The 16,891-nt window shown below is 36.0% G+C and overlaps 1 protein-coding gene across 8 annotated transcripts in view; it reads left to right on the top strand.

The window, feature by feature from the left end:
* Positions 1-15,645, top strand: part of LOC123519309 (differentially expressed in FDCP 8 homolog A-like) — a 43,534-nt gene extending 27,889 nt beyond the window's left edge. For 5 of the 8 annotated variants that reach the window (XM_045280487.1, XM_045280490.1, XM_045280485.1 and 2 more), the window contains 9 exons: positions 67-157; positions 673-813; positions 2,959-3,121; positions 3,656-3,820; positions 5,446-5,493; positions 6,274-6,318; positions 10,049-10,290; positions 12,905-13,126; positions 13,334-15,645. In XM_045280487.1, coding sequence (XP_045136422.1) covers positions 67-157; positions 673-813; positions 2,959-3,121; positions 3,656-3,820; positions 5,446-5,493; positions 6,274-6,318; positions 10,049-10,290; positions 12,905-13,126; positions 13,334-13,549 — 1,333 coding nt within the window. In that variant the 3' untranslated portion in view covers positions 13,550-15,645. The remainder of the gene's footprint in view (positions 1-66; positions 158-672; positions 814-2,958; positions 3,122-3,655; positions 3,821-5,445; positions 5,494-6,273; positions 6,319-10,048; positions 10,291-12,904; positions 13,127-13,333) is intronic. The other 3 variants (XM_045280489.1, XM_045280488.1, XM_045280491.1) reach the window with 3 other exon arrangements.
* The last annotated feature ends 1,246 nt before the right edge of the window (positions 15,646-16,891 follow it).

Below are 16,891 nucleotides of genomic sequence, written 5' to 3'. Positions count from 1 at the left end.
GACTTTGTGTATATTTTTGGTCTTTTCTATTTGTATTGAATGATAAACCACTGTCACTGTCTGCAGGAGTCCAGGCACTGATTCAGAGGCAGCAGCAGAAGAAGCAGCCATCAACCATGAGCTGGGACTGTCAGAGGATCACTTTTCAAAGCCAGAGGTTAGTGTGTTCCTGCACTGCTTCCATGCCTCCTTGTTCCACATCCTTTATATCCTCACAAGGAACTTGCATGGGTGATACAGGGCTCAGTGTTGCTAAGAGAGATGGAACTGTCCTCCTTTTCCTGCGATTATAAAGTTCTAGACATGGAGACTGTTAACTGGCAATAACAGTTATAGCTGTAATTTACAGTTTTGTTTTGTTTTGTTTTTTTTCTATGTACAGTTATTCTATCATTTCATCTTTGTTTTAACAGACATGTTAAATTATGTTAACTGATACATATTTTTAATGCACATATCTGCTGTCACTTAATAATTTCCTTTCTTCACTTATTTTAGTCTTATTTTATCCCTTAACTACTTCCTGAATTTTTCTTGTGTCATTTAGGGGGTTAGGTTGCAGGCAGAGAGATCAGGGCACAGGCAGAGAGGAAGCTTTCAGTTTGACGTAATAAAATGTGATATTGCTCAGAGATTGAGATGTGGATGAAATAATGTTGGCTTTGATTCCAGGAGAGCATATTGAACATGACTAAGGAGAATGTGGAGAACAATATTGAAAAGTGCAAGGCATTGATCCTCCAGTGTGAAGAGTCTACCTCTCGCCGGCGGGCCCTCGTGCACAAGCTTATTCAACTCAGACTCAGACTACAGGTAAAGGAAAAATTCTTTATATTCTATTTCTCTATTATTTCAATTTTGTGCTTGTATGTTTGATTTCAACTACAGGCAATGCCCGCTTAACGAAGGTTCACACAATGAAATTTCGGTACAACAAAGGTTTCATTTTACTACCATCTGCTTGTTTAACGAACACTAAACTCGCTTTAACGAAGTTTTATCCTGGTAATTTTTTCCAAGTTTGAAAGCCTTGCCGTATCACGCAAGCCAACAGGCTTTTGAATATATCAGCACCTCTTGTGGACAACACACGCGCCACTCACTCCCCCTGTTCAAAACAATAACAGCGTCAGCAGCAGCTCATCTTCCCTCGCTCAACTTACCACCAAAACGCCCTGCAATGTCGCCTAGCGTTGCTAAGAAGACCAGGAAGTCTCTTACTCTTGAAGTGAAGCTGGATATTCACAGACACGAGAGGCGAGAAAACTAATAGCATTGCTCGCCACCATCTTGACTCCATCTACTGTCTCTACTATTTTCAAGTCAGCAGACTCTGTTAAGAAGGCTGGTGAGACCGTATCTTCCTTGCAAGCTAAAAAGAACCACCTGAACTCATGACTCTACAATGGATAAAATGGAAAGCCTTGTGGAAATGTGGTATATAAGTTTTGTATGTGATACAATGATGCGCCCTTTGTTTACATTCCTCAGGTTGCTGGTTAGTGTCTTTCCCGTTTCACTCTCCCTCCCTTCATAAATTTAAGATCATCAACATTATAAAGTTATGTACATACGTACATTAGTGTACATTATAATGACTTAAATTAAACTGCCTAAATGTTTAACTTCATAATTTTTACTTTCATTAAATCTTTCACGGTATTATGATGCACTCTCGCTTTGTTTATTCTCAATGGAAGTTCAAGTCAGGGGTTAATCTTGTTATAATCGGTTCGCTTAACGAAATTTCGCTTAACGAAGGATTTTTTAGGAACGTAACCCCTTTGTTAAGCGGGGGTTGCCTGTATTTCAAAATGCGCCTAAAACAAACGTATAATTCTCATAAGTGGTCCCAAAAAATTCGTACAAAATACTCTATTTATTTGGCTAAATTAACATGTTTTTATTATTTACCATTCTAAATACTAGAAGTGTATTTAAAGTAAAGGGAAAAGCAAGAAATAATAAGAGAAAGCAAAAAATAATAAGAGAAAACAACAAAACAAAGAATACATAAACACAACGCTCACTGCGTCACTGCCTTCACCACTCACACCACAGTCAGTCACCATCTTCCTCTGAGCTTTTCCACTTTATCAAAAATCCACTAATCAAAAATAACCCCACAGTATAAAAGTGAACATTAGTAAAAAAAATAAACGCAGGACGCCAATGTTTTCACCACGTCACTGTCCACCTCCGAGTCAAGGACGTCATCATCCACCTGTGCTTCCTCTGCTTCCACCACTTCTATGGGATCGTCCACATCCTCTTCTGGTACTACATCTTCCACTGGTGGTTTCTTGAAAAACTGCAGCATGGTGGTCTGGCACTTTTTCTTGGAAAACTCTTTTTGCACCACTGTGTAGTAGAAGAGTCCGTCTGTGGCTTTTCTTGTCGCTGTGCTGCTCTGCTCCACATTGGGGTCCATTTCCTTTAGCATGGCAAGACTTTTTTTTTCAATTTCTTGGTGAATTATAGGCAGATTGAAGAGATTGCATCTGTACTCGGTGCTGGCAGGCTGCAAATGAGGTGCAGGAAGAGGAAGGAGCAGCCGAGCTCCCACCTATCGGCCAGCTGTGGAACTCTGGCGTGCAGTTTGAAATTACTTCTGGCACTCAGTTTGAAAATGCGGTTGGGCCAAATCGTGTATAAGCAAACCGATTGCGCAAATTTAATTAATTATAATATTTTTTCGGTCGCGTATTAACAAAAACTCATAAATTAAATACGCATAAATCAAGAGTTAACTGTACATCCTTTTGGTGGCTATGAAAGGTGGGTGGATCCAAACACATTTACATCTTCATGAATGCATTCCATTGATCATTGCTCACTTCACCTGATTCACCTCACATATCTTGTTGAACCGAGCCACACCTCACCTCATTGACCTCACCAAGCTTCACTTCCCCATAATCACGGGCACCACTTTCACCATTCCATCTGTCTTCCCAGGAGATGCACGACACAGCTGAGATCGCCTCCACTGGTGTGCTGGTCAAGATGGGGCACCACCTGCAGCCCCAGAAGCCGCCACTCACTCGTGCCTCAAAGCAGTACTGTGACAAGTGTGCTCACATCATCTGGGGGGTGATTCACATCTCCTATGTTTGTTCCTGTGAGTCCTGTTGTTCCCTCCTTGTTTGTAGATGAGAGCAAAGGAAGCTTATTGACTGTGAGAAGCTTTGTCTGTGATTTTGCTGATATGCTTTTTTTTTTTATCATTCAGGTGAAATACCCCTGAAAAGTTGACAGTTTCTTCATATCTACCTGAAGAAAGATGGGATAAATTTTTTTTTCCAGAAATTTATTTTTTATCTTTTTCTCCTTTTCCCAGAAATATGCTTATTTGTATTTTCCTCATTTTCATTCTGTAACATTTCACTAATATATTTTGAGTAAAAGAAAAACAATGCTACTTACCAACCAGTGTCATTTCTTGTTACTGACAGAGAGCTGGGCAAAATCAGCTATTACCTTTCCACCATGCTATACAGATTATGTTACTTTGCATTGACTAGTTCCTTGTCAGTGCAAAGTTACTCATAGCTGGACTTGAAATATTTGAGTTTGCATTACCTATCATATGATAGCACACAGTATTGTTATTAGTGTCACTGACTAACATTGTTTGGCATCTTGTCCCCAACAGTGTGTGATTACAGGTGTCATGGCAGGTGTGTAGAGGATACCATTCGCAGGTGTGCCAGTACCAGGGTTACTGAGGACCCCATGTACATTCTACGCATTTGCCCTGAAGTGGGGCTAGCATCCCAGAACTACAAGTGTGCCGAGTGTAAAAGAATCATAACAAACAGTGAGTTAATATCTTTAGGGTGCTGTAAGGTGACTTCGGTGGCTTGATCTTGTTTAGTATCCAGGAATTTCATCACGTCAGGTCAGGGAGCTTTTTTCAGGTCTGTAGATGTTATATTTTATTAGAAGCTAACAGCATGGCTAGGTGTATTGAAGGAGTGTTCTTTGTAACTTATTTTTTTATTTTTAGAAAAACAGTCACAGGGATATTAGTCACAAGAAATATAAAAACAATTATGGGCATGTAAAGGCATCTGATATTGCAGTAAAACTTTTGCTTAGAAAACAGTGGATAGAAATTTCTTAATTTCTTTTCATGTAATAGAATAATGGTAAAGACTTTTTGGTTCCAAAAATTTCTGCAATATCACAGGACATTGTAAGAAATAAAATATGGATAATTAATGGGCATATAAAGCTGTGCCAAAATCTGAGACATCAGCAGTTGGAGAATTGACATGCACACAGATCTGTTCTCACTTTTAAAACAGCTTAATCAGGTCATTGTGTGTGTGCCCTCTCTGACAGCATTTTATCTAATAGTGTCTAATAATTCATTTTTGGTGAACCTGTGGTGGTGATGAGCTTGTCTTTATTGTGTTTTGCAAAACTGGGGGTCTTTACTTGGGAGTATATTTTGTTGTTTCTCTCTCTCTCTCTCTCTCTCTCTCTCTCTCTCTCTCTCTCTCTCTCTCTCTCTCTCTCTCTCTCTCTCTCTCTCTCTCTCTCTCTCTCTCTCTCTCTCTCTCTCTCTCTCTCTCTCTTACAATACAGTATTTTTTCAGGATATATATATATATATATATATATATATATATATATATATATATATATATATATATATATATATATATATATATATATATATATATATATATATATATATCACAGTGTTTTCACTGTTTTGTAAATATTTTTGTATGCAAGTTTTCAGTTCTATTTAACTTTCTTCATGTGAAATCAGTATTTATGCATTAGTAATATGTAACAGTATCATTTTCCTCATTTAGTTATGTCACTAATACATTTCTAAATTGCCCTCTTGAAACTTTAATTTATTATAATCTATTATTTGTATCTTCCTGTCACTTGATATTTTGAGTACTGGAAAGCAGCTGTAAGATGATGTGTGCATGGAAAGGTGAATCAAGGCATGAGTGTTATCAGTTTGTTTTCTAATTCTTCACATATGTGATGGTCATGATTTAATTACTGCTGTTGTAATTATGAAAGACTATAAGTGTGACTGTTTGTGTCTCATTCTTGTCATCCAGCTTTGTAGTGCAGAAGAAACCTGAGGAATGAACATTGCCTGGGACAGACATTTCTTGAGGTGTTTAGCTCGTCTTTATGTTTTGTTATGAAAGTGTAGAACACATATCACCATAGGATTAGTAATCATTTTATATTTTGTCAAAGAAATTGGAGAGAAAATGTAAGTGGCTTGTATTTTGATATGTTTGTTCTTCATTGATCACTGCCTCCTTTTATTTTATAGTTTTCAATCAGTTTGTGTACATTTTCTCTTTAGAGTTATGGGACACAAGCCATAGTCTCACTCACTCCATAATTCATGGGCATGTGTTCATTTATTTTTTGTTATTTATTTGCTTTTATTTTTTTCAGGATACACTGTAGGTTCAAAGGCAAAGACAGGAGGGAAGAAGTGCTCAGGTATTAACTCCTGCCAGTCATTCCTTGTAGAAATTGATTGAGATTTGGAATCCTTAGTACTTGGTGTGACAGATTATCCATATTAATTTTCTTATATACATTATAATGATTACATTTTCAGATAAATTCTAAGTAGATGTTAGGAAATTGTCTAATTGATTAATGTTTTCAAAGGGTTCCATGCTGTTTCCAAGTTGTCAGTTGTGTGGCAGATAATTATTGCAGTAGTGGTGCAGTACAGGGCTCATTTAGCTGGCTGGTAGCAAGTTAGTGCATTACTGCTACTAATTATGTAGGATTTGTTTGTATTGATGTATTTCAGTCTAAACAAAAACAAGTGGTGACATCCTTACCGAGTAAAGTTTATAATTTTTTTATTTCAAAATTCTTTTCTTGCTTTTCACTTCTTAAATTATTTAGTCTTAATTTTTCATATTTCTTCAGTAAGATACATGTCATTCATTAGAAGAGTTCAATACTCGTATGAATTTTAAGCATGTGAATCTGTAATGTATTCACACTGTAATATCTGTAAGGAGAAAAAGTAACACAAAACCTTAACTTAAAAGAGATATACAAACATTATTCCACTTGAAAAAATAATTTAAAGAAATCATTGTACCAGTTAAAAGAAGAAAGAGTATAAGGAAGCAAGTGTCTAATGAAAGATATGATAGGTAGATGGTTGATGAAAACAGACATGATTAGCAATTGCCGGTACTGTTTATGATGTCCCTTCTTGTTTTCTTTATTGACTAATGACATGTTTTGCATTTTTAGTCCATCCAAGGGGCTTCTCTTGTTTTGGTGATCCCATGCGACAAGGTACAGCACCATCAGTGACCTGTATCTCCTCTCTTCTTTCTTTTCTCTGTCTCTCTCTTTTTTCTTCCAATCTCATCTATTTCTTTCTAATATTATTCTTCTCTTCTCTTAGCTGTCATCTTTGGTTTCTTATGATTTGTAATTATTTTTTTATTTTCTTTCTTTTCATCTTTTTCTCTTATCTCTATCCTCCTTTTTCCAATTCTCTCCTCTCTCCTTCTTCTGTTTGTCTGCCTCTGTCACTCTGTTTCTGTCTGTCTCTCTCTCTCTCTCTCTCTCTCTCTCTCTCTCTCTCTCTCTCTCTCTCTCTCTCTCTCTCTCTCTCTCTCTCTCTCTCTCTCTCTCTCTCTCTCTCTCTCTCTCTCTCTCTCTCTCTCTCTCTCTCTCTCTCTCTGTGCATAGGATTCCATGCTTGCTGATACGACAATGCTAGTGTCTGCTCTCCACACACCAACTCACACTTGCTTGAACATCATATGCATTTCTTCTTGAATACTGTGTTAATCCATAGTGGATGTGGCTGTGCTGAAGGTGGGGGTGCTGCAAGCTAAGACAGGATGTGCTAAAACTTCCCGTGTCCTAAGTAGTCAGTCAGTCCCAACCTTTGATGACTCGTTGCCCAATACATTGTTTTTCTTGGTTTTGTAAGTGGTTAACCAAGGAAACAAAAATAAATAAAAAAAAGCCTAATTAATGCACACTCCAAAAAAGTTGATTAGAAAAAGATTTCAAAAGGAACAAAAAGTTGTAGCTATTCTCATTCAATACAGTATGTATTACGATTCTCATTCATAACATTATGTATTACTGTACCCATTCTCAGAATTTGATTATTTTCTTGTAGCCATCCAAGGCTTGCTAAAAAATTGCCAAGTTATTTCCAGGTTGGGAAGTGCTGTATTAGGTAAAAGAATTAGTCATAAGGTTTTGATATCCCTTTTTCCTAAGAAATGGCAATAATTTTCTACTACTTCCTCTTGAATACATAAGTTAATGTTTTGTCTCTCATTTGTGTTCTGAAAGACACAGATTTTCTTGAGTCTCTTTGTGCTTGTTGCATTCTGTACTACTGCAGCTCTAGGAGGGGGTTAAAGCACTTCTCCAGTATTACACTCTTGCAGTAATTTGTATCTAAATTGAGTAAACCCTCTATAAAATTGAATAATTTGTGGGGAATGCCTTGTCAAATATCTGAGAAACTGATTTATCCAATGTTTTGGTGGTATACCTAAAGATGGTAGTAAAATTCTGAAAAAATATCAATTTATTAAGATAATTAAAACAGAACACATTTATCTACTTAAAACAAAGACAAAAGCAGGAGAGAGGCCACAGAGCCTTGTGAGAGGTCTTTATCAACAGTCCTCTCCCCACAGGAGTGCACGTATCACCTGTGAGCTTCTGTAAGCCATGAGTGACGTCACAACCCTGCTATAGTGCGCTGCAGAACACTCTGGAACCTTACAGAATTTTCTGGAGCACAATTTTTTAACAGAGGAACATAGGAGTAGTGTAGGATGTGTACAATCATTTGTTAGCTTCTGTAAGCCATGAATGACATCATGATCTCACTATAGTGGATTGCAAAATGCTCCTAATCTTTTGGAGTTTTCTGCACCACAGGTCTGCCATATATATCACTGCCATCCAATTTAAATGAAAATAATCCAATGGTTATATAGAATCAGATTTATCTAATATCTAACTTATATATATCTCATTTATAGAGGGTTTACTGTATAGAAATTTTCTTCCTCTTAGTATATTGTAACCTCAATTTGTCATGACTGATTTATATTGATGTTCCAATATTTTTGTACCATGTAATTTATCAGTGTGATTTAGAGGGACAGTTGTCATGAAGAAAATGGCTATCAGAGAAAACTAGAAGTGAAAAGCAGCCTTTAAACTGTTTACTGTTCATATCATGCATTCCTTTGTCCTTGATATTGACACTCAGAGAAGATACTACATGGGAATGAGGCACTTAGCAAAAAAAAATGTAATATGAAATTTTGCTCATCTTTCAAAAGAGATTCAGTTTGAATTTTTATTGTTGTTAACTGTCTTCTGTGCCACCTTGCTATCCCTCATGCTAGAATGTTGGGAAAAATTTAATGATGCAGAATATTGGAGCACATAAAGGTGATGATGAATGTGTTGATGTGAATGGACAAAACATAACTGTATGGAGTCTCACACCTGTCCATATCACAGACTGATCCTAAAGCAGGTGTTCTGAGGCATACAACACCTGCAGACACAATGGCAGTGTGCTTGTTTGTTGTTTATTTTTTGTGCCATGAGTTGAGTAAGTTCATCATTTGTGTCTATGTAGAGTGAATGGATGTTCTTGTTTGTGGATGAACTTTGGAACATGGCTGAGTAGTGCCATTTCAAGGAGATGGTGTGGTGCAGGGATGATGAACATGCAGTCTATCTCATTTTTCATCCCAAGGTGTCATCCCATCAATGGTACCCTGCATCACAACTTTCCTTCAATTATGAGGATGTACTTAGTATTCTTTTAGTTTTATTTTATTAATTAGTTAATTTGTATAATTTATTTACTTAGCAATTATTTGTTTTGATTTTTTTACATTGATTATAATTTTGAATAAGTAACCCATTCACGAATTTATTTTAGATGCATATCGTATTTTTACATTTGATGCATTTTATAACATTTTCACAAGCTATTTTAGTTTGTGTAATTGTGCATTCTGTATTCATAAATTTGGATGAAAGACAGTAATCTTATTCATCATTTCAGAAAAATAGACGTTAAAATATTTAAAGTCCAGTAATAATAACATTGATAATTATATTAATGAGATATACATGATTGGAAAGCATGTACTATAATACTAAATAAGAATATTCAGTGTTTGTATAAGCGTTGGCAGCATGTGTTATTGTCACTGATTTCCACAGCTCATCATGAATGCTCACATCACCCACACATCCAGTGACTTGTACACACAACTTACTCGCTTGCTTGGTTTGTGTGCAGCAATAGCTTCAGATTTTCATGGCACTCCATGACAGTCCCATCATTCCTGATTACTGTACCAGTCTGTATCTGTCACCACTTAACTGCTGCATGGCTCAGATAACCTCTTTTGATTTAGTTGCCTGTATAATTTGTAGCACAACTTTTGTATACTTGTTCTGTATATTTTCATTCATCCAGTGATTGAGTTGATTTCTTGCATAGATAAGTTTTCTAATGTACATTATTATATTTAATAATGATTGTTTTCCTTATTCAAATTTTTTGCTAATGAGAATATGAAAAATTTCACATTAGAATGATAAAATTACCTGCTTCTAAGGTGTACATGTGTACTGGATAAGCTATAGTTTTCATAAAGTGTAAAAAACAAGTGCCATTTTACTATATTGGCAGAAACATATTTAGCCTGTGAGTTACTGAAGAGGCACATGATGAAAAATTCAGTTCATTGCAAAGATCTGCTGCAACACCATGTTTGCAGGACATACAGTACACATAATGCTGAGTTCAGTAAGGTGTTCAGTCACAAATCTTTGGTTACTTTACTTCATTAATGTATTTGTGTTGTAGACATATTAATTTGCCATAACATACAGTCGCACTTTCATCCAAATGAATAGAATATCAATCATACTACATATTTTGAAATGAAAAATACATTCTCCCTCTTGTGCTTTGTCTTATCATATTATTTTTGTTTTCCGCCAAAAACAGAAAGTGCATGGAGCGAGCCACGGCGATGTGACTACACAGGCCTCTACTACTGCCCAGCCTGCCACTGGGGATCCCGGGTGGTGCTGCCGGCCAGGGTACTTCACAACTGGGACTTTGAGGAGCGGGGAGTGAGTCGACAGGCAAAGCAGTTCCTTGCCCTGATGAGAAACAAGCCTGTGCTAGACTTAGAGAAACTCAATCTTCACCTTTTCAAATTTGTGGAAGAACTCATTACTGTGAAGGTGAGAAAAGAGAGAAAGAAGGAAATGAGATAAAATGATAATCTCTTAGTGTAGGACCAGATTGCATGATCATCATCCATCAGTTGTATGTTTGAGATGGACTGGGAGAGTTTGTTAAGCCTAGAAAAGTTGAACTTAATAGATATATCACCTAAGTTGAATTATCCAAGAAGTAATAGGAATACCTGATCGTCATCTGATGCATGGAATCACTATGTTGTATTGTCATATATATATATATATATATATATATATATATATATATATATATATATATATATATATATATATATATATGTATATACAGTGGAGACTAGATACTTGAGTGTCGTAACAGTCCAACTTTTCAATACTCGAACGTGAAAGTTTGATTTAATATTCAAAAAAATTCCTGATAATCTAACCTCCACACACATGCTTGTAAGCAAAGGCTCCCTGATTTCTCCCTCCACCCTCCGCCAGTTGTGCTGCTGCGATCGTCAGAATAACATTCTCATGTGCTGTGTCTGTAGTTTTTCATTTATAAACTTACATTAACACCAAAGGCTTACAATGGGTGAAAATATCTGGTCATCGAATGGCCACACACATGATGGTAAACAAAGATCTGTGCTTTTCCTCCATGCAGCCACCATTGTCCCGGTCTGATACCAGTTTTATCGACAATACTGGTAAAACGGTATGCCTTATCCCTAGTTGTGCCGCAATCTTGAAAAAAACATTCTTCTGTGTTCAGTAGTTTTTCATTCACAAACTTGTAGTGGCACCAAAGAGGCTTATTAATGGTGAGAATAAGGAATCTAATGAGAATGCAAGTGTTAGTGAGCCACAGCCCTCCACCAGTGGGTTTACAGGAATTGCACCAGGAGAAAAGTTCCAAAGACGTTTTTGTGGATGGTGACTCGTCCTCTGATGACCTCCCTCCCTATGTTATCTGTCACCAGCCTTCACTTACGGTATATACAAATCAAATTATTAAAAAAAAAAAATCACATTGAAATTTTAAAAAACTTGAGGTTTTGCTAAAGTTAGAACAAATTATCTGATTTATAGGTATCGATAGTTGAACTATTTGATATCCAAACAGTCATTTGGAATTAATTAAGTTTGAATATTGAGTCCCCACTGTGTATATATATATATATATATATATATATATATATATATATATATATATATATATATATATATATATATATATATATATATATATATATATATATATATATATATATATATATATATATATATATATATATATATATATATATATATATATATATATATATATATATATATATATATATATATATATATATATATATACGGTGGACTCAATAGTCGAACTTAATTCGTTCCAAATGGCTGTTCGAGTATTAAAAAGTTTGACTATTGATACCTATAAATCAGGTAATTTGTTCTAATCATAGCAAACTTCAAGTTTATATATTTTTATTTATTTATTTTATTTTTTTTCACAATTTTGATTTGTACATATCATAAGTGAAGGTTGGTGATAGATAACTTAGTAGAGGAGGGAAGAAGGGTGGAGAAGGAGGAGGGAGGTTGTCGGAGAACCAGTCACCATCCATGAAAAAGTCTTTGTAATTTTTCTCTCGGTGTGATTCCTGTAAATCCACTAATGGAGTGCTGTGGCTCACTAACACTTGTACTCTCACCAGATTCCATATTTTCATCATTAATAAGCGTCTTGGTGCCATCGTAAGTTTCTGTATGAAAAACTACCAACAGAACGCAGAAGAATGTTGTTTTCTCAACACTGCAGCAGGACTAGGGATGTACACCGACAACCGGTATACCGGTATTATGGTATTACCAGTATTACCAATAATACAGTATTAGAATGGTACAGTGGCAGCTGCAAGAAGGGAGATGACAGAACTTTGTATACAACCAATTGTGCGGCCATTTGATTACCAGATATTTTCACCACTAATAGGCCTTTGGTGTTAATGAAAGTTTATAAATGAAAAACTACAGATAGAATGCAGGAGAATGTTATCCTGATGACCGCAGCAACAGAAGTCACAACTGGTGGGCGGAGAAGAGGGAGAGGCCAGGGAGCCTCTGTCTGCAACCACGTCTGTGGACATTTGACTATCAGGTATTTTTTCAAGTATTAAATCAAACTTTTGCGTTCGAGTATTGAAAAGTTCGAGTATTTAGATGTTCAAGTAATGAGTCTCCACTATATATATATTTGTATATAAAGAAGACTTCATTTTATTCTTTTGAAGTTAATTTGTACAAACATGCATACACATGAACTCTGAAAAAGGTGAATTCCTTTGGGGAGTGCATCTCGGGAGAACTTGTTCCTCCAGACAGTCCTGCAGAAATAGCCACCACAGTGTGCAGCTGCCAATCTTCCGTTGTCTGTAGTACTCTTGCATTCTTATGCTTGTACTTCCATTACCACTTGACACATTGTGTATATCTAGACAAATGTACAAATGTCTAAATATACATAACTTGTACAAATATGTTTTTAGTAATCTCATTAACATTGTGTGATTTTTTGTTTTTAAGTTTTGGCTATTTTTTTTCAGTAAAATAAGACTGCCAGCCATCATCCTCACTTTCTTTTTGTCAGAAACTTCGTGAGGACATCTTGCTCATGAAGCGCTACCTGGGGACCTGCCGGGCTGCCCAGGAGACACGTATGCTCCGCCAGCTGGAGGAGAGGCAGCATTTTGTTGAGAACTCACACATGTATTCTCTGCAAGACCTTGTAGATGCTGAGTCTGGAGTGCTGGTAACTTACCTACAGAAAGTCCACCAGACTTTCTCAGAACACATCAAAACATCTTGTCTGGTATGTTGGATCACTAATATATATATGTATTTTTCTATGGAGTTGTGGGACTATTCATGCCAAATATATGATTCTAACATTCTTCCTTTTATAGAAATGATAATCCTCACAAATCTATTCTTATATTCCTCCACTGTGTATGGTTTGGTTCCTATATGTACCAGTTCCTCTTCCTCCTCTTACTCATACCATCATTCTCCCTTTCAGGTTTGTCAGGGAAAGGGTTACATCTGTGAGATTTGTGATGTTAGTGACATAATTTTCCCATTTGATGGAGGAGTCGTTGTATGTGATGGTTGCTCCACTGTGCTGCATCACCTGTGTTACACCAACAGGGGCTCCAAATGTCCCAGATGTGTCCGGCAGGAGGCCAGGCGTAGGCAGGAAACAACAGGGGACAGAGTAGGGGTCGGAAGAAGGTGAGAGATCCCACAGTTTGAGTAGAAACAAGAAGGCAAATTCATCATCTTGTTTATTATTTGAGTTTGAGGATGTTTTGCCCTCTGAATTGCTGATGAGGTGTGTTTAGAAGTGCATCACAGGATTTGTTTGAAGATTTTTGTTCCAGGATTTTATTTGAAAGATATTCGTGATAATATTGACAACTTGTAAGTGAATTCATGAATAATGAACTTTCAATACTTATAAATGTTAAGTTGTACATGTTAAGTTTAAAGATACTTAAAACTGCTCCAAACATTCTTACATATAAGTGTACTATGAAAGAAAGTGTAATTCTGTACATAAAGATTACTAAATGTAGAAACTTCTAAGACATATTTGAAGTTCATTGTAGAAATCTGGCTATATGTAACAGATGAGAGAGAGAGAGAGAGAGAGAGAGAGAGAGAGAGAGAGAGAGAGAGAGAGAGAGAGAGAGAGAGTTGTTCTATAAGAAGGAAAGCATGGAGTGCATTGCCATTGTGCAAGTTTGCTGAGTGTGCCTAAGTGTACAAGCTTGGTGACCATTGACACTAGGCAGTGCAGTGAACTGTAATACAGTACAGAATAACAGGTTGGCATTTTGTGGTGTTGATTGTGTGAATTTTTCTACCAATATGGATAATTTCCTTTTGTTTTGTCCTGTGACAAAGAAAAGACTAGTCAGTCATGAGGTCTGAGGGTTGCATCATAGCACTCCCTTATGCTACCCAACATCTCTTTTGAAAATGTGCATGCAGTATACTTTAATTAAGAACATATCACTATTAATCATGTACACAGGCACCAATAACAAATGTTGGTGCTTGGTTTCTGATGGAAAATGCTGCTACAAACACACAAGCAGCAATGATAATGATAATTACAAATATTCTTAAAGAATAGACCTGCCTAGTTTTTGACTGTTTTGATGGATAGCTGGCCAAAGCATGATATTGGAACCATCAGTACCTGTGACTATAACTATAGTGTGTATATGCATATGCAAAAGTAATGAAAAGGCAAAGATTCTATAAATTTACCAAATAGAATTTTGTCAAAACTGGATTTAAAAAAAAAACCATTCCTAATATGCAAATATGATACAACACTAATCTCTTAACTATTCTTCCTGAAGTGTTACCAATGTACAGATTTGTTCTTCATTATTTCACCTACGTTACCTCTTGAAAGGAAATCTGTTTATATTTTTCCTTGTATTTTGTGTGTATAATATCCTAATTTGTTCTTTTAAATGTTTTCAGCAGTCATGAACCTTTGTTTTACATGATTTGGACAGTGATGTGGCTGTGCATGAACTGCATGAACTTATTGTCTTAGTTCAAGTTGTCAATAATTTTGTAGATACACTGGCAAGTGTTCTTTGCTCTTCTGGAAGTTTTCAGTAAAACAAAAGTTAATGCTACTGCTGCTGCTGCTGCTGCTGCTACTAAATCTTAGTACTGTATAAAAGTTTCTTTGGGGAATTTCCAGACACACATAGTTTCTGTGTGATTATGAATATTTTCCCCACATAGTATTATCATGGTTTTTTTTTTTTTTTGTGACAGCTATTTTCATAAATTTTTAACCCTAATTTGGATTTTTTTTTCACATTCAGGCTGGTATGGTTTTCTTAAAAAAAAAAAAAAGGGGAAATAAGCCAGAAATGTGAATGTTTTGTTTATACACAAGAAATGAATATTTCCAGAGGTTGGTAAGGGTCCTGTCATGAGGAGGCTAACATTTATTGTATGATGTTAGATGAGAGGTGACAGTCACAGGCTTGGGTTTGCTAGACAGTGGTTGCATTCCCATGACCTTCCTGTGGCTCTTTCTAGTGTGGTGCATGTACAGACATGTGCTTGCTGCTTCATACTTAATCTCTACCTTTTTGTAAATTCCATTATTGTACATTTTCATATACTTAAGTGTTTACAGCATTGTAAGACTTGGAAGCTTGAATGACTCACCACAACAGTGAGTATATACTATGAGTGTGTAACATTATACTATCATAAAAATTATAGGAAACTATTTTCATACAAAAGTAAGATATAATCCCCCGGAAAAAAAAATAATAAATGTAAAATGATTTCCATTGTTTGTTAGTTCACCTTGAAAAATTGTGTGAATTCTTACAATTGTGGACATGAAAATGAGTGAGGAATTGTTTGCAAGCCTTTGAGTTTTCATGGATGTATGGATGGAGGAATAGATAGATGAGTGAGTGTTTGGATTGATTAATTCATTGAATTTATTGCCAAAAGGTAACATAAGACTTCAAATGTACATATACATACATATTCTTTGACTTTATTCTGCTGAGCTATCTGCTCCATAGAGAAAAGAAATAGCGCACAAATACAGAATTTTTAATGAGTGGCAAAACATTTTCAGTGATAAACCAATTCTAATAAAAATATCTGAAATGATATCCCAGTTATTTCATATAATAATATACTTTAGACATAACATTGATTATATATAGGCAATCTGACCTGGTTAAATAATGAGTTATTGATGATAATTTTAACTTTATAAATATGCGTATTTTTTTTTATTTAATTTTGAATTTATTAATATCATTAATGGATGGATGAATGTGTAAGCACAGATGGATGGATGACTGTGTGGATAGATAGATGTATGTAAAAGTGGATGATTAAATAGATGAATGGATTAGATCATTAGATAGATAGACATATATGTGGATGAGTTGATAGATCGGTAGGTGGATGAATAAGTGGATGTATGTATGGATAGAGGGGGCAGTAGAGATAAAGATAGATGAATGAGTTAGTGGATAGATGGATGAGTAGATGGATAGCTGGTTGTTAAAGCGAGTGATTCTAAATTTCATCAAATGTTTACTATATTTTTGGCATAGAGTACGTCCAAAATGTAATTTTAATCTTGCAACTTCACATCAAAAGGGAAGAAAAAAAAAAAATACAGTCAACAAGGTTGCCAGATTAACTGTAGACATCAGAATTTATCAGAGCAAAATGTAACATTTTCAGAAGGTAGTTTCCTCGGGAGTATGTGGAGCTGTTCACTGAGGAGCGTGCGTAAGCAAACATTGCATGTGTTCTTTACGCCTGGCCTCACTTACCACGCCGTACCCTCAACCTCATTGTTCAGCCGTCAGGCAACATTAGCTGCCACCACCGCAGATACCGTCCGCGGTGTTGACGTTATACATCAAGAGTGACGTCACACCAGACATGACATCACGTCAAGAGACGTCATAACCACAGGTGTCAGACACGTCGCCTAGCAACCACCAAACAACACCATCCAGCCACCCACTGCCTCTTTCCTCCACCCTACCACATCCCCATT

Source organism: Portunus trituberculatus, chromosome 45, assembly GCF_017591435.1.
Source record: "Portunus trituberculatus isolate SZX2019 chromosome 45, ASM1759143v1, whole genome shotgun sequence".
Classification (NCBI taxonomy): domain Eukaryota; kingdom Metazoa; phylum Arthropoda; class Malacostraca; order Decapoda; family Portunidae; genus Portunus; species Portunus trituberculatus.
This window is presented reverse-complemented; position numbering and strand designations above follow the sequence as displayed.